This window comes from Aquarana catesbeiana, linkage group LG10 (genome assembly GCF_042186555.1).
Source record: "Aquarana catesbeiana isolate 2022-GZ linkage group LG10, ASM4218655v1, whole genome shotgun sequence".
NCBI lineage: Eukaryota > Metazoa > Chordata > Amphibia > Anura > Ranidae > Aquarana > Aquarana catesbeiana.
The window spans coordinates 260,805,420-260,827,890 of NC_133333.1; the positions used below are offsets into that span (position 1 = coordinate 260,805,420).

At 45.9% G+C, this 22,471-nt stretch overlaps 1 protein-coding gene across 2 annotated transcripts in view; it reads right to left on the bottom strand.

The window, feature by feature from the left end:
* Window positions 1–22,471, bottom strand: part of ERRFI1 (ERBB receptor feedback inhibitor 1) — a 44,307-nt gene that overhangs the window by 6,607 nt on the left and 15,229 nt on the right. For both annotated transcript variants that reach the window (XM_073603721.1, XM_073603722.1), the window contains exons 2-3: window positions 3,890–4,072; window positions 1,840–1,916 (exon numbers count right to left, since the gene is read on the bottom strand). In XM_073603721.1, coding sequence (XP_073459822.1) covers window positions 1,840–1,916; window positions 3,890–4,008 — 196 coding nt within the window. In that variant the 5' untranslated portion in view covers window positions 4,009–4,072. The remainder of the gene's footprint in view (window positions 1–1,839; window positions 1,917–3,889; window positions 4,073–22,471) is intronic.

A 22,471-nucleotide genomic window follows, 5' to 3' on the forward strand; every position in this document is an offset into this window, starting at 1 on the left:
TCACATTTTCTGTCCCAAGGTTTGCCAGCAAAGAAAGTGATAGGAACTTTCCCCAATGGCTAAACAGTCAGCAATAGGAACCCGATAAATCCTACTATTGTCTGTGTGACGGACCGCCTGGACCCCCCCCCCCCCCCCGCTTGGGTCCCCCCCAAAAGCCCCTGTCCTGGTTGGGTCTGTCACAGTCTGTATATACGGAGTGGTGGACCTTAAAACAGAAATGACGTATTTGATTTTGTCACGACTGTAGTGGTGGGGAACCAAGTAGTAGTAGGTTACTCTCAACCAGGTGCTCAACGTGGCCCCTTCTTAGAACTCATTCATTATTTGAGTCCTCATCAACATCTATAAAACCCCGATGAAGGGGGAACTGTGTGGTCCCCAAAAACATGTTGACTTGTTTATTCAACATACATTTAGAGTAAAATTACGTTTTTTTGGACTCCAAAACGTTGCATTGTCTGTGAAAGAAAATTGGTGAGAATTCCCTTTACTTCTGTCCCCAAGCTACCCGACAACCCACTATAGTGTAGACATGTGCAGAAAAATGAAAAAAAAAAAATGTCTTTTATTTCGATGTGTTATTTAAATAATTTTGTTTAGTTAAATTCGTTTTCGGAATTCGTTTATTTGTTTTCAATTAGACTTTTTCGGATCCAAACGAATTGAATTCAAATTGACCGAATTCTGAAAATTAATATCGACAATCAAATTTATTCTATTCTAAATTCGAATTTTGGAAGACAGTTATATTCTATTTTATTGTTTTTTTTCTGTTCTATATTATTCAAATTTATTCTATTTGAAATTCAAATTTCGGAAGACGTTTATATTCTATTTTATTCTATTCAAATTTATTTTAATTGAAATTCGAATTTTGGAAGATTTTTTTTCTTCTATTTTTTTCTATTCTTTTGTTTTTTCAATCTTTTCCTTTATTTTCTATTCTAGTTTTTAAATTCGATTTGAATTTCGGAATTTCGTTTCATTATTTCAAATTCACTTCAATTTGTTACTATTGTAATTTGGAAATTCAGATACATCCGAATCTCAGAATAATGAAAAAATTTGTCTGAACTGCGATTCGGAAAGGAACAAGCCACTCATGTCTACTATAGGGAAATCTACCAAATGTGGAAACAGGTCGTGATAAGAACCCTACCACGGTTCAAATCCTTCCCCACTCAAGTGTTGCCCTCATTTCCCCAATCTGCTCCAAATCGCCCCCCGGTTTGGACTGCAAACAATTCTGCTTTAACCGCTTGCCTACCATTATTATACTGCAGCGGCGCTTTACGAGTGATAGAGGGCGTGCGCGATGCCGGAGGTGATGCGTTGGTCCGGCAGCCGCGATGTCCCCCCCAGCCACCTGCAATCGCACCTCAGAGAGCAGAACGGGGATCAGTCAATGTAAAAAGACAGATCCCCGTTTTGACAGGGGAGTAGAGAAAGATCTGCTGTTTCTAGTGATTAGGAACAGCGATCTCTCTCCTCCTCTAGTCAGTCCCCTCCCCCCACAGTTAGAAACACCTCCCAAGGAACACATTTAACCCCTTGATCGCCCCCTAGTGTTAACCTCTTCCCTGCCAGTGACATTTATACAGTAATCAGTGGCTATTTTTTAGCTCTGATCGCTGTATAAATGTCAGTGGTCCCAAAAAAGTGTCCGATCTGTCCGCCGCTATGTCACAGTCCTGCTAAAAATCGCAGATCACCACCATTACTAGTAAACAATAAATACTGCACAAGCACCTTTCTTTCTATTGGCTTTATTGAATCAGGCCCAGTTTTTTAAATATTCAGCAGCACCACAAATGGATAAATATTAACGCTCCTTACCAAGAGATGAAATTTGCTGTTGTGCGGGAGATTTCATACTGTAGGGTAAGGACAAAGGCTCCATACCATAGAAAGTGCTACAAGAAAAATACAAAATCATTATCAGTATTGTTTTTTTGTTTTTTTTGAATGAATGACAAAACATAAAAGGGGAACTACCAGAAAAAAAAAGTCAAAAATTGTCCAGCGTGACCTTACTTGTTGCTTTTTTATTTATTTATTTTTTGCATTTGTGAAACAGTAGAATTGTATTCAATATCCGTAATGTTCCATATCATCGTGTTATACATAAAACAGAAATTAAAGTTTTTTTTTTTTTTTTGGTATGAGCAGAGTTATACATAGTTTACTAGCAACAATTTAATATCAAAACAGCAACATCTGCTGGTAAAATATTGTATTGCAGCACGACCATAAAAATTAAACACTCCAAATTATTTGTGAATTCTAAATGAGAGATTTTTTTTTTTAGAGATACAAAAGCACTTGGCTTTGTGAGATCTCCCCACTGGAGTTCCCCAGGTGATATTCCGAACCTTCATGAGATTTACGTCACAGCAAGCTTACAAGCCACATCCCCACATTCATATAATTGTCAGTAATAAGATTCAGGAATAAACACAGAGAAAATAAAAACATTTCTTGCCGTTTGAATACATTTTGACCAGATTTTAAAGCTCAACTTCAAGCAGATACAACTAGGGTTGCACTGATACCAGTATGGGTATCGGTGCTGATATCGAGTATTTGTACAAGTATTGGTACTCGTGGAAATGCACCGATACCTGAAACCGATACTTTCAGGCTCGGCTCTTGGAGCTGTCAGCGGGTCTCCCCTGTGTTAAAGAAGTCCGGTAATTGGAGCTGTCAAAAAAAAAAAAAAAAAGCAGCCGGCAATGTTTATTACCAACATTGCTCATCCCTGAAACACTAAAATAAAAATAAACATTGTTTCTTTTTGTATATTTCTGTTTCTTCGTCTGCATATAAAAGGGATGAACAAATGTTCCTCTGCTTAACCCCTTAATAACCCTTCATTTACGCTAATTAACTCCCTATTCTCCTCCATTTATTTATTATTTTCCTGCTTTTTTTCTTTTATTCTCTTCTAATTTATAAACGATAAACAATTAAAACTTTTTTTTTTTGCTTTGTTAGTGAATATTATTACACACATATATACATATATATATATATATATATATATATATATATATATATATATATATATAAACAAATATTTACACATTTCACATTACACTATTACATTACATCACACTAACCCTAAATAAAAAAAAAAAAAAACAATTAATTTTCATTTGTAAATAACTTTTCAATGCTTTGTGCCATTGCTGACAGCTGAGGTTATAAATAACAGTTGCGGTCGGTATCGGTAATTGGTATTGGCGAGTACTAAAAAAAAAAGTATCGGTACTTGTACTCATTGTAAAAAAAATGGTATCAGCGCATCCCTAGATACAACATTTAATGCAAAGAAATCATCATATTTTTAAATCCAACGAATGGAGGTGCCCCGACTCAGTCTGGATTTAATCCCCTGCATAGCAGTACTCAAGACCTGGCAACAGAGGGCCACCACAGGGACATACGTGGTTGCCATGCGTGGTTGTCATGTGTGGTTGCCATGTGCGGTTGTCATGCGTGGTTGTCATGCTTTGTTGTCATGCGTGGTTGTTATGTGCGGTTGCATGCTCATGTTCTGGTAAGAAACCTGCTGGCATTGCAACTGAGAGAATAGTGAGGACCTCACCAGCCTGATGACGCTCTTTAAACATCCAATCACAAGCTGCGGGTGGGAAGGTGACCAATATGTATTGTTCAACTGCAGTAGAAAAAAAAGTGAGGTCACAGACCCGACTGTGCTGTCTGGCAGGGGTGTCTAAATCTCAGAACTGGTTGGCCAACATTATACATTTGTCTGTAAAACAGCCCCATTAGCAGTTGGTCTGAAGTTTAGCTTTAAACAAAAAAAATTGCAGTTTAGTTTTTTCTGTATATTATACGGACAGTAGGGGGCAGTGTTACTTACTTATCATAGTCGCTGTGATTTGCCCAGCATGACTTTGCACACATCAAGCCTTGCGCACTGTGCAGGAAGCTACTCTTCAGTGACACATCTTGAGCGGTGAGCCCGGCTGTGGTCATCATGTGTTGGTGGTCAGGGCAACTTTTCAGAGAACTTCTAATCCAACATCTGCATTCATTTCTTTATCTAGAAAAAGGAAAAAAAAAATCACAACACCGATCAGATATAGGAGTAACCTCAGACTTCGCAGTCAAGACCAGTTCCAAAAAACTTGTTTTACATTCAATATTAGAAGAGAAGATAAAACATTTACTGGAGTTCTTCGGAACAGAAGAGATTCCACATAACCTGTAATGGGGGGAGGGGTAATACTTTCTAACAAGCAATGGACTTCCTGAGCTGTAAACTATTAGAAGAGATCTGACCGTTTTTTTTTTTAAATTTCCTGCATTTATACCTAACTGAAATAATCCACTGTACAGAAAAAGTCTCCACCCCTGAGGAGCTTACAGTCAACCACACAGTCATAATCACACGCACACAAAGTCTGGCCAGAAACGTATTCTTCCAGCAGGTAGGAGGAAACTATCAGAACACAGAACATAAAATCTTCACACTCTTGGAAGAGGACAGACTTGGAATTCCAGCACTACAGTGCAGCAGCTTGAACCCCCTAGGACCACTAGAGACCAGCCATGGCCAGAGGACTACTAGAGACCAGCCATGGCCAGAGGACCACTAGAGACCAGCCATGGCCAGAGGACCACTAGAGACCAGCCATGGCCAGAGGTCCACTACAGACCAGAAATGCCCAGAGGACCACTACAGACCAGAAATGCCCAGAGGACTATTACAGACCCAGCAATGCCCAGAGGACCACTACAGACCAGAAATGCCCAGAGGACCACTACAGACCAGAAATGCCCAGATACTCATGGCCAGAGGACCACTACAGACCAGCCATGGCCAGAGGACCACTAGAGACCAACCATGGTCAGAGGACCGCTAGAGACCAGCAATGACCAGAGGACCACTACAGACTAGAAATGCCCAGAGGACCACTACAGACCAGCAATAGCAAGAGGACCCCTACAGACCAGCAATGCCCAGAGGACCACTACAGACCAGAAATGCCCAGAGGACCACTACAGACCAGAAATGCCCAGATACTCATACTTTTTGCCTGCTTCCCCTTATCTAAACTAGCCTCTCCAACTTCATTTAGGCCTGCTTAGCCTGACAGCAGAAAGACCAAATGCAGGAGGAGAGCAAGGGAAAGTTTGGAAACCCGGAGAGTCATCAGGGTCCTGTGCATAGCCCAGGCCTCAGATTTGTATTTGGCAGACTTTCTGCACCCTTGGTAAAGCATTTAGACCTAATTAGGTCCACTGTAAAGTAGACTTTCTTGTTGATCACATTTATGTTAGGGATGTAGAAGTGAAAAGATTTTTTTAAACTCAACCCTTCTACCTCTACAGAAGCCATCAGGATTATGATTGTTTGCTATAGGCAGAATCTTGCAGTCATGGTGTCCTTTGCATGGTCAGACTCTTAGCAGCGAATAGCAAGTTTTCTGGTGAATTGAACAGCGCGGTGTAAAGTTCTTTATTTTTCTTTTGCACAAAACTGCTGGTAGAGGACTATAAACCTTTATTAGGAATTTCCTTGTTTTGACAGCTATAGTCAGACATTTATCAGCACTTTAAAAAGAAGCTTATGTCTGTTGGGTTTCCAGCAATTGCCAAATCATAAACCATCTACAGGTGATGAGTTCACCTATGGGGGATTCCCTGGATTGATTTTCCTCTTAAAAGGGAGCAGCAATCACATGGTTCACCTGTAGCTCCACCTGCTGGTGGTATCTGGTACAGATACCTGGGATTCTGGACCTCAGGAGCAAAGGCAGAAAATGTATTACTATGCTACATGTAGAGGTCTCGAGCAGACTGGGTATTTTAGTGATTGATGCCACTGGGGCACAAGAGGTACAGCGGTGTTTGCAGAATTCTACCCCCAAGTTTCAGAGCAAAAAGGCGTACAAGGTAGCCTTGTATTTAGACTTGCATTGCAGCATTGTGGGCCAGCATTGCTGGGATATTTAGTCCTTCAATTTTGGAGGGGGTCACATGCTTAGATCTCAGGGGTTCAGGCTGGGACCCTCCCAAAAGTGAAGGATTGCAAGCCCCAGTATGAACCCCTCAGAGCTGAGGACGTGACCCCCCCCCCCCCCACTCCTGAGATCTAAGAATGTGACCCCTTGGATCTCAGGGGTTCATTCATGCTTGGATCGCATAGCCATCAGAGGCCCCACATAACCAAGAGAGACCCTACATTACCACCAGAGACCCCTCATAGCAACCAGAGACCCCGAATTGCCACTAGAGACCCCGAATAGCCACCAGAGACCCCGAATAGCAACCAGAAGCCTCACATAGCCACTAGAGACCCTACATAGCCACTAGAGACCCCTCATAGCAACCAGAGACCCTGAATTGCCACTAGAGACCCTGAATAGCCACCAGAGACCCTGAATAGCCACCAGAGATGCTGTATAGCAACCAGAAGCCTCACATAGCCACTAGAGACCCTACATTACCACCAGAGACCCCTCATAGCAACCAGAGACCCCGAATTGCCACTAGAGACCCCGAATAGCCACCAGAGACCCCGAATAGCAACCAGAAGCCTCACATAGCCACTAGAGACCCTACATAGCCACTAGAGACCCCTCATAGCAACCAGAGACCCTGAATTGCCACTAGAGACCCTGAATAGCCACCAGAGACCCTGAATAGCCACCAGAGATGCTGTATAGCAACCAGAAGCCTCACATAGCCACTAGAGACCCTACATTACCACCAGAGACCCCTCATAGCAACCAGAGACCCCGAATTGCCACTAGAGACCCCGAATAGCCACCAGAGACCCTGCATAGCAACCAGAAGCCTCACATAGCCACTAGAGACCCTACATAGCCACTAGAGACCCCTCATAGCAACCAGAGACCCTGAATTGCCACTAGAGACCCTGAATAGCCACCAGAGACCCTGAATAGCCACCAGAGATGCTGTATAGCAACCAGAAGCCTCACATAGCCACTAGAGACCCTACATAGTCACCAGAGACCCCTCATAGCAACCAGAGACCCCAAATAACCACTAGAGACCCTACATAGCCACCAGAGACCCCTCATAGCAACCAGAGACCCCAAATAACCACTAGAGACCCCACATAGCCACGAGAGAATCCACATAGCCACCAGAGGCCCCACATAGCCAACAGAGACCCTGCATAGCCAACAGAGGCCCCACATAGCCACTAGAGACCCCACATAGCCACCAGAGAACCTGCATAGCAACCCGAGACCCCGCATAGCAACCAGAGGCCTCACTTAGCCACTAGAGACCCCATATAGCCACCAGAGACCCTGCATAGCAACCAGAGGCCTCACTTAGCCACTAGAGACCCCGAATATCCACTAGAGAAGGAGGGGGTGGGACAAATTTAGATGGGGGGGTGCCCGATTTTAGTCTTCCCTTGTGCAGCATAAAACCAAAATACACCACTGGTTGTGGCAATAGGTTAAATTCCTGCTAGAAACACCATCTGCATGAAGTCTATACATCCTCCCCATTGCCACGAGTAGAAGTTCACAGTCAGAAAATCAGATTTGAGTATCAGAATAGAAACGAATGTTACATAACCGATAGAGCAGAGACCTAGCACTGCACAGTTAACACGTTTAATTATTCTGCATTTTATGATCCCAGCAGTGCTCTAGTTTCAATCAGAAGGAAAAAAAAAAAAAAAGCACTCTACTGTAAAAATTAAGAAACACCCAAAGATACAACATGTGCAATAATGAAAAGTACAGGGTACAGATCTGCCCCTCCCGACTCTACAACTGACTTCATCAGGACTGACCAGAGTCCACGGAACGACGGATGAATCACACCTCTATAAAGATTGCACACAGAGCCTTTCAGGTCCTGCATTTTACTATCGAAGAACGTGTAAAAAGATTCACCTGTAACTTTTTAAAAGTTTAACCGTTTTTTATTTATTTATTTTTATAAGACCTGAAGAGGCACCTCTGTTACTGTTCACTGTGACCTTTCATTCTATATGGCCGAGGGCAATGTACAAAGAACAGGAAACACTTATATATCGGAGATTAAACACCAACAATATATAACTAGAATCACAAAGCACCAAAAAAAAAGTGACCCTCAATCATCTGTAGAAGTTCAACTAACAACTGACCACATACAAGTAGAATTTTTAACCGTGGCGATGAGAAAATTCAAAAAAAGATTGTACATATTGTAATTATTAGAAAAATGGGGGGGGAGGGGGGCACAAGACTTGCTCCCCAGAACCATCAGACTTTACAGGCACAACATGAGGGGGCCAAACAAATTGAAAAAAAAAAAAACAAACATGATTTATTCCACTAAAATAATACAGAAAAAAGAATTTTAAAAAATTCTAAAATACGCTTTACAAATAAAAATATTTGCAAAAATTGCCCAAAATTGACGGGAAGTAAAACACCCATCACTACCAGCACATGGCGCCAACATATCAATATCAAGTATAATAAGGTGTGTTATTCCAGATGACACCTTATGATACAATGTCTTCATATGTAGAAATATTAAATATGCTATCAAAGGGTACTTTTCAAATTTTCTTTTTTCTGTATTATTTTAATGTAATAAATAAATGGTGGAATTTTCGAATTGTTTGGGGCGCCCCAATTTGATGGTTTTGGGGAGCAGGGCTAGTGCTCCCCCATTTTTCAATAAGTTATAAGGATGCGGCACAGTGGAAGCCGATTGATATTGAGACGTATTGTAATAAAACCGGTTTAATATGTCTGGGATTCCTTTCATGTATGAAAATTTAAAGCAGAAGTAAACCCATCCATAAAACAAAAAGCACGTGCCGGAAATGTAACACTCTCATTGGTTGTGCTCTCAACCAAACGGTCAAACCATCCAATCGCTGGTGTCATAACGGATCACATGTGCAGCATCATGGCTGTTGTAGATTAAACAGAGGCCAAGATGGTGGCTTCCTTGGCTGGAAGCAATGGGGGGGGGGGGTTACTTCCACTTTAAGGACTTTTGAATGAAATCTTCTGACCAGACACACAATGTAAAAGAATTATAAACACCTATTTAAAATATTATTCTATTTGGAATCCAAAAAAAACAAAAAAGCAAAACAAAAAAAAAAAGGGACAGGGTTGGCTTTTCATGCACTCAACTTGTTGCGAAACTACAAATCCATTGAGGCATGATGCGATTTGTAGTTCCGCAACAGCTGAAGGGCCACAGGCTGAGCACCCATGCCTTTAATTGAATCTTCATCCTTCTCATTCACTCTAGCTCCCCCCCCCAATTCACACAATAGCACATTTATGTTTTATTATGATTTAAATACCTCTTGGAAAGCCTCCCTGATGATGTCCCCCAGCTGCCTGCACCCTCCTGGAACACACATGGTGACACGTTCCAGGAGTCCTCAGAGCACTGCGTTGCATCATCAGGGGGGGCTGGCTGTCTCTTTCCGGGCCTTGCAGCCGGTGCATCTTGCTCTGATCACATCTGGGAGTTGGCCCCCTGATTGTAGCACAGTGGCACATCATCAGGGAGCCGGTGTTCTGTCAAAATAGCCAATTCATCAGGATCTCCAATGACGTCATTTCCGGTTACTGCAAACCATCGTTAATTGGAGATTTTCGGTCTTGCCGTTTTGACACTTTACCGGGATATGATGAACACTTTGCTGTTTTGACACAACAGCGGGTAACAATGAAAAAAATTGTCGCTGCCGTGGAGGCGGCCATTTTGTTGGTTAGTATCAGAGCAGACTAACAATACCTGCTCATAATACCGTGTACCGGAGTGTAGATGGTTGCCGGTGTTGTGTCAAAACAGCAAGTCGTGAAATGTCCAATTAGCGATGGTTTACAGTAACCGGAAGTGACGTAATTGGAGATTTTGATGAATTGGCTCCCTGATGATGTGCCACTGTGCATGATCGGAGGGGCCAACTCCCACATGTGACCAGAGCAAGATGGCTGCACAGGACTGGGTGAGTAGCATAGAAATGGTGGGTACTGCGAAGCAACACTGAATTTGCTGATCCTCTATGACTATGAAGGAGAACCCAGCAAAAAGGTAAAAGGGGATAAAAAAAAAAAGAATAGGAGGGGGAGGGGTAAAGTTCCTCTTTAATACTTTAGAAGAGACTTGCTTCCGGAAGAAAAGGACTTTGTGGATAAGTATGTCTGCCAGTGGTTGCCTAATGCACACAAAGTGACAGGTCTAAGTACTTTTCCTGGATGTGTAGAGAATGTCCATTAGCGAGCATTAAGGACCTTCAGGCACGCGGTTCCCGACTAAAACGTTGTGGAAAATAACCGCCTATAATAACATGAAGTTGTTGAACAGAGAAAACATTTTAAATGAGGTTAACGTACGTCTTCCAGGAATCGTGTAGACAGTCATGTGGCGAGAGGTGGAAAGGGAAATTGGACAAAGGCGACATTTAGAAGGTTTGGCGCAATGGAAAAAGGTGCCGTAATCAGGATCAACGTCTTCACGGTCGTTTGGGCCAAGAGCCGCCATGATGTACAATGGGCAACTGTCATTATTTTCCATCTTCTGGCCGCTGTATCTGGATGACAGATGAAATGGACTGCTAGGGACAGGGCTGTATAGGACTCATTGCACTTTACTGGTGAAGCCCAGAAGAGGCCATTTTGAACTATCCCACCATATGTACCATTGGCGATTAAAAAAAAAGTGAATGAACAATCTCATTAACTTACCACCAACAATGTAGTACAAAGAGCCTCCCTAACAAGATAATAAAAATGTAACCAGCAATGCATTATCAACATACTAACTAAAGGAAAAAAGGGAGTCAACTTTGTGGAGAGGACAGGTTAATATGTACAAAAGCGCAATAAAGCTTATCTTCTAATAAAGCTATGCACTAAAATCCAGTAACTCATGGTAACCAGTCAGTAATCCAACAACAAGAAGGCAGGACAGCATTGCAGGCCTAGTGAGAGGATTTATGAGACTCTCCATGGTTGGAGTGCCGTGTAACAACCAACTTATTCTCTGCATGGACACTGGAGGATAGAGCAGTCCTGAATGCCAATGTTGAGGTTAACCTTCAGCAATAACATGGTTGGCAATAAGAGTATTGTCTTCCAAAGAGGTGCCATGTTTCGGATATGCTCAGGCAGTGTAGTCACCCTTGGATATGATCTACTTTGTAAGGATTTTCATTGTGGCCCCAGCCTGTGAGAAGCAGCCTGAAAATTGTGAAGGACCTCTTTTAGCTTTGGTTTAGTTGGGTTCATGAAACACAAGTTCTGGAAATACATTATTTGGCTATGCAGTGTGCCAGAACAAAGCACAATCCAGCAAGGTCTCATTAAAAAGGACCACAAGAATGACTTACTGCAATGCCGGCCAAAAGATTCCATCAGAACTCTTGATTTGTTATCCCTTTAGCAGGTTAAAATTTTCAGAAGAATCACCTAAAGCGATGTTGATGGTTCCGAAAATAACAGACAACTGAGAAATTCCAAATTCATTATCATATCCAAGGCTCATTTGTTTTACCGGGAGGAGTGGGAAGTGTTTAATTAAAGAGTCAACCAACAATCAGTGAGGTGGATTTACTAAAACTGGAGAGTGCAAAATCTGGTGCAGCTCTGCGAAGAAACCAATCAGCTTCCAGGTTTTATGGTCAAAGCTTCATTGAAGAAGCTGAAGTTAGAAGCTGATTGGCTACCATGCACAGCTGCACCAAATTTTGCGCTCTCCAGTTTTTAGTAAATTAACTCCCACAGTGTTCGTAAACATTCCCAAAAATCCAAGTTATTCCAGAAGAAGGTGGAATTAAAAAAGTTGAATGGTGATGGAACCAGTGCCTAGCTCAGTCTTCTACTGCTACAAAATAAGATTTTGTTCCTTCAGAAAATGTTCCAGTCAGAAAGTATCTGCCGCATCTATCACATTCCATTTCTGTGGAAAAAGACACAATCATTTCCTGGAGGATTCAAGATACTACAAGTCCCAGCATGCATAATGCTGGCACTTGAAAAAGCATGGCGGTAGTTTCAGCTCATCAGCTGCAGTAGAGTAGAAGGTTGCTCACGGGGTCTTCAGCTCAAGCAGTAGAGTAGTAGTTGGCTTATGTTGTCTTCAGCGCATTAGCAGCAGTTGAGTAGAAGGTTGCTCATGTTGTCTTCAGCTCATTAGCAGCAGTAGAGTAGAAGGTTGCTTGTGGGGTCTTCAGACGTTAGAGATATTCATGGTGTTTATATTTCCAGCAATTTATTAATGATCAATGGACGATTAGATGTCATAATTAAAGTGGCTGTAAACCCTCCATATACCCAGTTAAGTGACTTGCCCTAAACAGGTACTTAAGTTGTACCTGTTTATCTGCAGTCCTCTCCCCTCTACATTTGTTCAAAGTGGTGAATTTATAAAGCTTGTCTGAGGATTCAGAAAAACAGGGGGGGGGGGGGGTAGCTGAAATTACACTCTGCAGAGGTCAGTGAGGAGAGCACTGAGAGATAAGAGCAGAGCTGATTGGAGGGAAGGGACACACCCCACTCCCACACAGCTCACAGGAACAGAGCTGAGGCTATCAATCACAGGCTGTGTGCTGGAGCTCCTCCCCTGTCACCTTTTATCTTTTGTTGTCAGGAAATTTTGTCAGAAGTGACTCATGCAGATAGCAGAGGAAGGAGGCAGCAGAGAGAAATGACACTTAGTGCTCTGGACTGAGACAAGTACACACTATAGAGGGATATGCTTTGTTCAGATTTCATGTCCGAGGTTTACTGCTACTTTAAGTTACGCTCTATGGATACATGAACATTTTAGCACTGCAGACAATATGGCCGTTCACCACAATGTACTTCCGACAAGAACAGACAACACTTGTCAACTGTAGCGAAAGCGTGAAAGCTGCTCATTAATGACACAACAACTGGCGAGCACCTGCTACAGACGGACATGTCACACGTGCTTCCAGCGCGGCCTGAACCTTTCTGTAAAGGTTTTTGTAGACTATTGCCAAACATTGCCTCTCGGGGGGGCATCCTATATATTTCTAATGACCCCCAACACAATAAATAAGACACCCCACCCTTCAACGTATAACAATGAATTGATATAAATACACATTCATCAGAATCAGAAAGGGTTGACTAAAAATAAGCGATCTTCAGACGCATGTGAGGGGAAAATTAAAAATGAAGAGGTGAAAAAACAAACAAAAAAAAAAACGCACACACAACAGATAACAGGGACTCCTGAAGTGATGTGAATGGGCCCCAATACATGAAGGATCTGAAGCTCTTCTTGGGTCAATAACTAAACATCTACTCTGTGGCCCTCACCGGACTCTGAGAAGGTTCAGTTAGCCAGAGGTGTGCAGAAAAAGGTTTTCTGGCAAAAAAAAAAAAGAGAAGAAGAAACTTGTGGTTTCTTCTGTTAACCAAATATTTCTTTTTAAAGTGCAAAATTGTATCCAGGTTTAGTGTAGCCACTGTCAGCAGCGACCACCTGTGACCATGTTCTAACATTATGGCCTTCAAATATCCTACTGAATTCTGGATTCTTTTTTGTAAGCTTTGGATACATTTGTGACACGTTAGAACCTCGGGTTTGATTTTTTTTTTTTTTAATTGCAGTTTGTGTCCTTGTTAGGAAAACTTGCTCTATTTGTCGATCATTGTCATCAAGGATGGAAATGGGGGGAAAAGCCAAAATGTTTAGCTGCCAGCAGAAAAAGGAAGAAAGGAGAAAATATCCATTTGAGGAACTTGTACTTGGGACAGCTGTGGATGAGGGGGAGGGGGATTCCCTTACTTTGGAGAGATTTCTTATCTCTTCCTGTTGTATCTGCAGAACAGAAGCTCCTCTAAGGGAGATCTCACCAATGGGACACAGATAGAGAGAGAGAAAAAAAAAACACACACAACAAAACCCAACCCAACACTAGCAGTGGTTTTACCCGTTCCCCGCTCCATCCAAATCCAAAATAAAACAAATTGGCTATAGACCAGTGGTTTTCAACTTGCAAGGTGTAGGGGGGCCTCAAATGTGACCCCCGATTTGCACATTATATGTAATTATACAGAAGAACTGTGGTAGATCGAAGATTTAACTGGAGGAAATGGTGGGAGATTGTTGTACAGGAGTGGTGGGAGAGTCAAGTCATGGTGTGGGAGACGGTCTGAGACTAGCGACATGTTACATAAATCTGCCAGAGATTATCGTTATTAAGAGGCCCCTCTACAAATCAATACTCAACACTGACTGATAGGGCCTGAGGCCTTCAAATACCAAAGGGATACATCTTGCCCTCAGCTGCAGGTTAGGCACCAGGGCTTTAGATCCCTGGTCTCCAGACTGTGGCCCTTTTCTTCCTTGTATCCAGCCCTTGGGGCACTATTTCTATCCACTGATGCCAACAATGGGGCAAAATCCCCCCCTCCCCCTCCGACACCAACAAAGTGCCCACCAATGATACCAAAGATGGGGCACAATTCCTACCAATGACCCCAGAAAAATGGGGCATGATATCAGGACTTTTTTTACTCTCAATGGCCACAGTCCAACCCCTAGGGTTGCCACCTGTCCAGAATTCACCCAGACAGTCCAAGTTTGTTATATGTCAAGGCTTCAGTCTGCCTGAAACCCAGACACGTTATTCAGACTGCGCTGTGGCTCCCCAAGTAACTGAGGCGGTCACACAAAAGTCTGTTGCTGTCCGGGAGCTGCAGATCGCTGTCTGGGGGCAGGTTTGGCATCACTGGGGGGGGGGGGTGGCGATGATGTTAGCAAAAGCAGTTTGGCCACGCCCACTGTTTGCCGCAGCGAGAGCTGCATTACCTTGTAGCACCCAGAGGTGTCCCAAGTCTTTTATAACCCTATAGCGCAGCCTTTCTCAACCTTTTCAACACAAAGGAACCCTTGAAATAAATTTCCGGTATCAGGGTACCCCTACTAATAATTACTATATCTACAACTCATGATACATTAGTGTGATGGTCAGTGGAAAGAATGCTCCCTACACTTGTGGTCATTGGGGTACAGATAGCTAAATAGATGAATGGTGTCAACGGGAAAGTATCTAAGAGGTAGAATTTGCTCATTGCTCAAGGAACCCCTAGCAACCTCTGAAGGAACCCTAAGGTTCCATGGAACCCTGGTTGAGGAACCTTGCTATAGTGTAAGGTGGCAACCCTACCGGCTCCCCTAAAGTCTGAAGGACAGTAAACTGGCCTCTTGTTTGGAGATTGTTTGGAGACCCCCGATTTGGATGATCAGAAGTGATGAGAGCTAATAAAACAAGGAAATGACAAATCTGGTCTAAGAAACGTGACTCTTCCACACTACGGGCCATTTGTGGTATCTGTCGGTCCAATCAACGCCCGATGTTAAAAAAACACAAAACGTGTGAATCCGGCCAGCTTCTATCATCAATAAAACTACAACAAGCCTTCCTTCCTCCTCTCTATATTTGTGCCGTAAAATCCCATTGTAGAGTCAGAAGCCTTGGGGGCCTCCCTGCCCCCACCTGACAGCCTTGCCTCGTAACTCCGGCCTTAATTGCCCGTGCGTCACAATCCTGTCACCACCAAAGCCCTTCTGTCAGCGCGCAGGACGCCCAACTACGCTCTGCTCCATCCAACTGGAATTCAAATGTTTTAATGAAGACTTAAAATATTTATACACGCTCTAAAAAAAGATTATTTTTGCTACTCAAAAAAAAAAAAAATCTTCACTTGCCTCCGAGCGTTGGGGAGGGGGGGAGGGGCAGTGGAGGAAAAAAAAAATCCACAGCCTTGGTTATATGACAGACAAATGAGGCCTTTGTGTCAAACGAGGTGACCTGCCCGGAGATTCTGGGAGAATTGTGAATGGGCCGTATTATGAATGTGCGGATGGACAACCCAACTTCAACCGGGGGGGGGGGGGGGGGGGGGGGGAAGGAAACAAAGTCATTACATTTTGTTGACAATTTGACTCACCGGAATCTGTGAAAAACGCTGGAATAATGTTACACAACGATACATTTATTGAGGATGTATACGAGCAAAATCACATGCATTACCACGTTACAAGGCAATGAGTAACCTCCTCCCCCAAAAAACGATACAAAAATACCGCCGGCCTGTTCACATGACCAGTGGAGCTCACAGCAACCTCCAGAGAGCAGCCTGAAGACATATTTATGGGCAGCACACTGGCTTAGAGGGGTTTTTCTCTACCCTTGCAGCACCGGGGCCCTCAGTTCAAATCCCAGCCAGGACACAATCTGCATGGAGTTTGCATGTCGTTATTATTATTATAAAGGATTTATATTGTGCTAACAGTTTGCGCAGCTCTTTACATACTCCTGCCCCAGCCCCCCCCCACACACACACTCCAAAGACGAGCTGGTAGGGTAATTGTCTCCTGCCTAAACTGGTCCTAGTATGTGAGATTGTGACTAGATTGCCAGCTGACTGATGTAAATGTAAACTGTCAGCACTACATGAATACCAGTAATAAATAATATCTGGCGTACACAAGTTGCACTTCAAGCACAATGGCTTTAGAAAATTCAGTGTTAATCAGCAGCAACCAATCAGAAACTGGCAAGAGCAGAGATGGCGCAGCTCCTTCAGGTCAATATTTAGTCCATATACTGAAGGTGCTGCTCCAGTAATGGTGGCCAGAGATGCCCCAACAATGGTGGACCGTGTTGCCCCAGTAATGGCGGCCAGGATGCCCCAGCTATAGTGGACAGTACTGCACCAGCAATGGTGGATGTTTATGCTCCAGTGATGGTGGCCCATGATGCCCCAGCAATGGTGGATGGTGATTCACCAGTGATGGTGATGCATGATGCCCCAGCTATGGTGGACAAGGCTGCCCCAGTGATAGTGGCCTGGGATTCCCCAGCTATGGTGGACAGTGCTTCCCCAGTGATGGTGCCTCGGGATTCTCTAGCTATGGTGGACAGTGTTGCCCCAGTGATGGCGGCCGGGTGACCCCAGCTATGATGGACAGTGCTGCTACAGTGATGGTGACCTATGATGCCCCAGCTATAGTGGAAAGTACTGCCCCAGCAATGGTGGATAGTGCTGCCCCAGTGATGGTGGCCTGGGTTATCCCATTAATGGTGGATGGTTATGCTCCAGTGATGGTGGACCATAATGCCCCAGCAATGGTGAACGGTGCTTCTCCAGTGATGGTGACCCATGATGCCCCAGCTATGGTGGACAATGCCGCCCCAGTGATGGTGGCCTGGGATTCCCCAGCTATGGTGGACAGTGCTGCCCCAGTGATGGTGGCCCGGGTTTCCCCAGCAATGGTGGACAGTGCTGCCCCAGTGATGGTGGCCCGGGATTCCCCAGCAATGGTGGACAACTGCCCCAGTGATGGTGGCCCAGGATTCCCCAGCTATGGTGGACAGTGCTGCCCCAGTGATGGTGGCCCGGGATTCCCCAGCTATGGTGGACAGTGCTGCCCCAGTGATCGTGGCCCAGGATTCCCCAGCTATGGTGGACAGTGCTGCTCCAGTGATGGTGACCTATGATGCTCCAGCTATAGTGGACAGTACTGCCCCCGCAATGGTGGACAGTGCTTCCCCAGTGATGGAGACCCATGATGCTCCAGCTATGGTGGACAATGCTGCCCCAGTGATGGTGGCCCGGGATTCCCCAGCTATGGTGCACAGTGCTGCCCCAGTGATGGTGACCCATGATACCCCAGCAATGGTGGACAATGCTGCCCCAAAGATGGTGGATGGTGCCGCTACAGTAATGGTGGCCAGTGCAAGTGCTCAGTGTCTATACCTCTCCTTCACTTGCCGCAGCTCCTTCAGGACAATGTTTCGCCCATATGGCTGCTGCTCTAGCGATAACTTCCTGTGATGCCCCAGCGATGGTGGCCAGGAATGATCCAGCGATGGCGGCCAATGCAAGTGCTTAGTGTCTAAACCCCTTCTTCACTTGCTGCAGCCCCTCCAGGAAAAAAAATTTGCCCATATAGGTGCTGCTCCAGTGATGGCGGCCGGTGATGCACCAGCAATGGTGACTAGTGCAAGTGCTCAGCTTCTGCCCTCCTTCACCTAAAGAGTCACTCTACCTAAAACAGATGGTGGGTGAGCTGCATCCCACAATGGCTTGTTATAGATTTTAGGCACCTCAGCGGCAGGAATCCCTTCCTTGCCAACCCACCACCACTATGGAATAGGTGGAGCTAGGAGGAGTCAAGGTGTCACCTTTGGAGTTGCTGACTGACCATCTGGTTAGCGATTCAAACCGGACTCCACATAATCAAATCTGAAATAAAAGCGTTGAGCGGAGTGACCCTTTCACAGCAGCCAGAAATGCTTTGTCAGCACTTTTCTCCAGATAGACGGCTGAGCTCTTTATCATTCAGGAAGAAGGGAGTGACCCTGGAAGTTTTTTTCATCCCTGTAATTAAAGGAAGGGATCACCCTGCAGTGGGTTGCTGCCATATTATTAATGAAAGACTCAAGTGGTGTCAAGGCGGAGTCACATTTCTGTAACACAGGCTCATCCTAAATGGCTTAATTTACTGCCGTCACCAACTTCACGGCCTTAAAGAGGAAATGACACTTCTGGCAGGAAGGATCTCAGAATTCCAACCAGTGAAGAGTCCAGGAACACACATACCTATGGCTGCGACCTAGACAGGAGCGCAGATCAGTACAAAGAGTATTTAATAAGCTGATTCATGATATAAATGGATAACAAAGTGTTGCATGTATATGAATAAGCCTTCTTGTAATGCTAATAAAAATTACAATCTGCAGTTGCTACATTTTTCTAAAACCGGACAAAAATGTCAAATATGGGGTGCTCTGTACATCCTTCTGTTAGGACCTCCCCCACCCCCATACATCCTTCTGTTAGGACCTCCCCCACCCCCATACATCCTTCTGTTAGGACCTCCCCCACCCCCATACATCCTTCTTTTTCTGGGGTGGTGGGGAGTGGACGGTGTCAGTGTTTTTTTATTTTTATAATTTAATTTTTACAATTCTTTATTTATTTACTTTTTATCAGCCCTGTTGGAGGGTTTTGGTGAGATATCAGAGGGTCTAAGACCCCCAACATCTTCCCTTTGAGACAGAGAAAGGGAGTGAGGACATAGATTCCCCCAGTCCCTTTCTCTGCAGCCTCAGCTGCACTGAAGATGAATGGACAGAAGACAGCGGCTCTTCCCCATACTTACACTGAAGCAGGAAACATAGTTTACGATGCTCAGTTACATAGTTACATAGTTAGTCAGGTTGAAAAAAAAGACACAAGTCCATCTAGTTCAACCATAAATGATACAGTTATGATTGGACAGTCAGTGATCACTGACTTCATTCAGAAAAGGAAGGAGCCGATAAATGAGATTTACCGGCTCCTTCCTCCACTCTCCATCCTGACAGATCCAGGAATGGGAGAGACACGGAGGACCCGGGGAGAACAGAGGGGGACCGGAGCAGACCCGGGGAGAACAGAGGGGGACCGGAGCAGACCCGGGGAGAACAGAGGGGGACCGGAGCAGACCCGGGGAGAACAGAGGGGGACCGGAGCAGACCCGGGGAGAACAGAGGGGGACCGGAGCAGACCCGGGGAGAACAGAGGGGGACCGGAGCAGACCCGGGGAGAACAGAGGGGGACCGGAGCAGACCCGGGGAGAACAGAGGGGGACCGGAGCAGACCCAGGGAGAACAGAGGGGGACCGGAGCAGACCCCGGGAGAACAGAGGGGGACCGGAGGAGACCCGGGGAGAACAGAGGGGGACCGGAGCAGACCGGGGAGAACAGAGGGCGACCGGAGCAGACCCGGGGAGAACAGAGGGGGACCGGAGCAGACCCGGGACCGGAGCAGAACCCGGGAGAACAGAGGGGGACCGGAGCAGACCCCGGGAGAACAGAGGGGGACCGGAGCAGACCCCGGGACCGGAGCAGACCCCGGGAGAACAGAGGGGGACCGGAGCAGACCCGGGGAGAACAGAGGGGGACTGGAGCAGACCCGGGGAGAACAGAGGGGGACCGGAGCAGACCCGGGGAGAACAGAGGGGGACCAGAGCAGACCCGGGGAGAACAGAGGGGGACCGGAGCAGACCCCGGGACCGGAGCAGACCCCGGGAGAACAGAGGGGGACTGGAGCAGACCCGGGGAGAACAGAGGGGGACCGGAGCAGACCCGGGGAGAACAGAGGGGGACCGGAGCAGACCCGGGGAGAACAGAGGGGGACCAGAGCAGACCCGGGGAGAACAGAGGGGGACCGGAGCAGACCCGGGGAGAACAGAGGGGGACCGGAGCAGACCCGGGGAGAACAGAGGGGGACCAGAGCAGACCCGGGGAGAACAGAGGGGGACCGGAGCAGACCCCGGGACCGGAGCAGACCCCGGGAGAACAGAGGGGGACTGGAGCAGACCCGGGGAGAACAGAGGGGGACCGGAGCAGACCCGGGGAGAACAGAGGGGGACCGGAGCAGACCCGGGGAGAACAGAGGGGGACCAGAGCAGACCGGGGAGAACAGAGGGGGACCGGAGCAGACCCGGGGAGAACAGAGGGGGACCAGAGCAGACCCGGGGAGAACAGAGGGGGACCAGAGCAGACCCGGGGAGAACAGAGGGGGACCGGAGCAGACCCCGGGACCGGAGCAGACCCCGGGAGAACAGAGGGGGACTGGAGCAGACCCGGGGAGAACAGAGGGGGACCGGAGCAGACCCGGGGAGAACAGAGGGGGACCGGAGCAGACCCGGGGAGAACAGAGGGGGACCGGAGCAGACCCGGGGAGAACAGAGGGGGACCGGAGCAGACCCGGGGAGAACAGAGGGGGACCGGAGCAGACCCAGGGAGAACAGAGGGGGGACCGGAGCAGACCCGGGGAGAACAGAGGGGGACCGGAGCAGACCCAGGGAGAACAGAGGGGGACCGGAGCAGACACGGGGAGAACAGAGGGGGACCAGAGCAGACCCGGGGAGAACAGAGGGGGACCGGAGCAGACCCGGGGAGAACAGAGGGGGACCGGAGCAGACCCGGGAGAACAGAGGGGGACCGGAGCAGACCCGGGGAGAACAGAGGGGGACCGGAGCAGACCTGGGGAGCCACAGGAGGACACAGGGGACAGTCGGGACGATCAATGCGGGCAGTTACAAGTACCGATCTCCCTGTATAGCTTTCAATAAAGCAGCTGAAAGCCACAGGGAGTGAGAGGAGGAGAAGCAGCTCCTCACAAGTACTCATGCAAATGCTTGGTATCGGTGCAACCCTAATCCTAACCCTATTCCCCCATTAACCCCCATTCAATGAAGTTGACCCGGAAGACCTGCCTGGACTGGTATCCGATGTTAACAGATTTTTGTAAACTTGAATCCAACAATCTGGATACATTGTGGCGTCTCCGCTTCTTTTCTTTATTCTACGAGAAGGGGGATTTATTACTGGGTGCGATCTGAGCAACATGGTGGCTTATTGGTTAGCTCCTCCGCTGGTAGGTTAACTTGCTCACCAGAGCGTGACAAAGATGGCTGTCTGACCTCCTAAGCACTTTGAGTCCACAGGGAGAAACGCGCGATAGAAATACAAAAAAATAAATAAATCACACAACACACAACACACATGTTCCATAATGGAGCCAACTTCATAGGGAACAATGGGTTGTATTCTACAGAACGTTCTGTTTTGTCGTTCAGTGCGCAGCAGAGATTTATGTAGCGGACAAACATTTTAGATTATGTTTCTTTCAGCTGTATGTGAAATTCAGGAGCTCCATCTGTTAATCACTTTGCAATCGTTCATACGCAACACCCCCCCCCCCCCCCCCCCAGACGTTCTGCATTAGGAGAAGTGTGAGAAGAGGAGATGGAGGCAGTCGCTTGGGAACACCATCCCCGCCAAGACTTTCTCTTCTCTCCGAATTAAAAACTAAAAAAAAAACACCAATGAAAGAATAAAAAGACTTCTAATATTCATAGACGATGATCTGCTAACATATTTATCATTTTCTTTAAAGAAGAAGAACCCCTGGAAGTACTCAGTGTATCCAAATGGCCCTCAAAATTGAACTTTTTATTGGAAAAGTTACAAATCATTATGTGAAAAAAAGTGGTTAGTTAGTCCTCACTCCGAGCCGTTCTATGGTTCTTTCATGTGATGGAGATCCTCGCTCACCAATAGAAAAAGATATTTGGAATGAGTGGCACAGAAACCTTATTATGATAATGATAATCCCAATCTTATAAAATGTACAGAGCTATTCAATGGAGATGTCTGGATTCTTGGGGCCGGCAGCTTCCCCAAGACAAAAGAATGAGATGGAAGAGCCACACCAGAATGCGATCATCCAGATATAGATGTATTCTAAGATAAAAGGCTAAACACAAACCCGACGCGTTTTTTTGGGAGACAGGGAAATCCTTCTTCATCGGGGCTACAAAGACACAACAATAGAATTCAAAAATATATCAAGGAGATGTGAAACAGTAATAATGGTCTTCACAAGAAAATGTA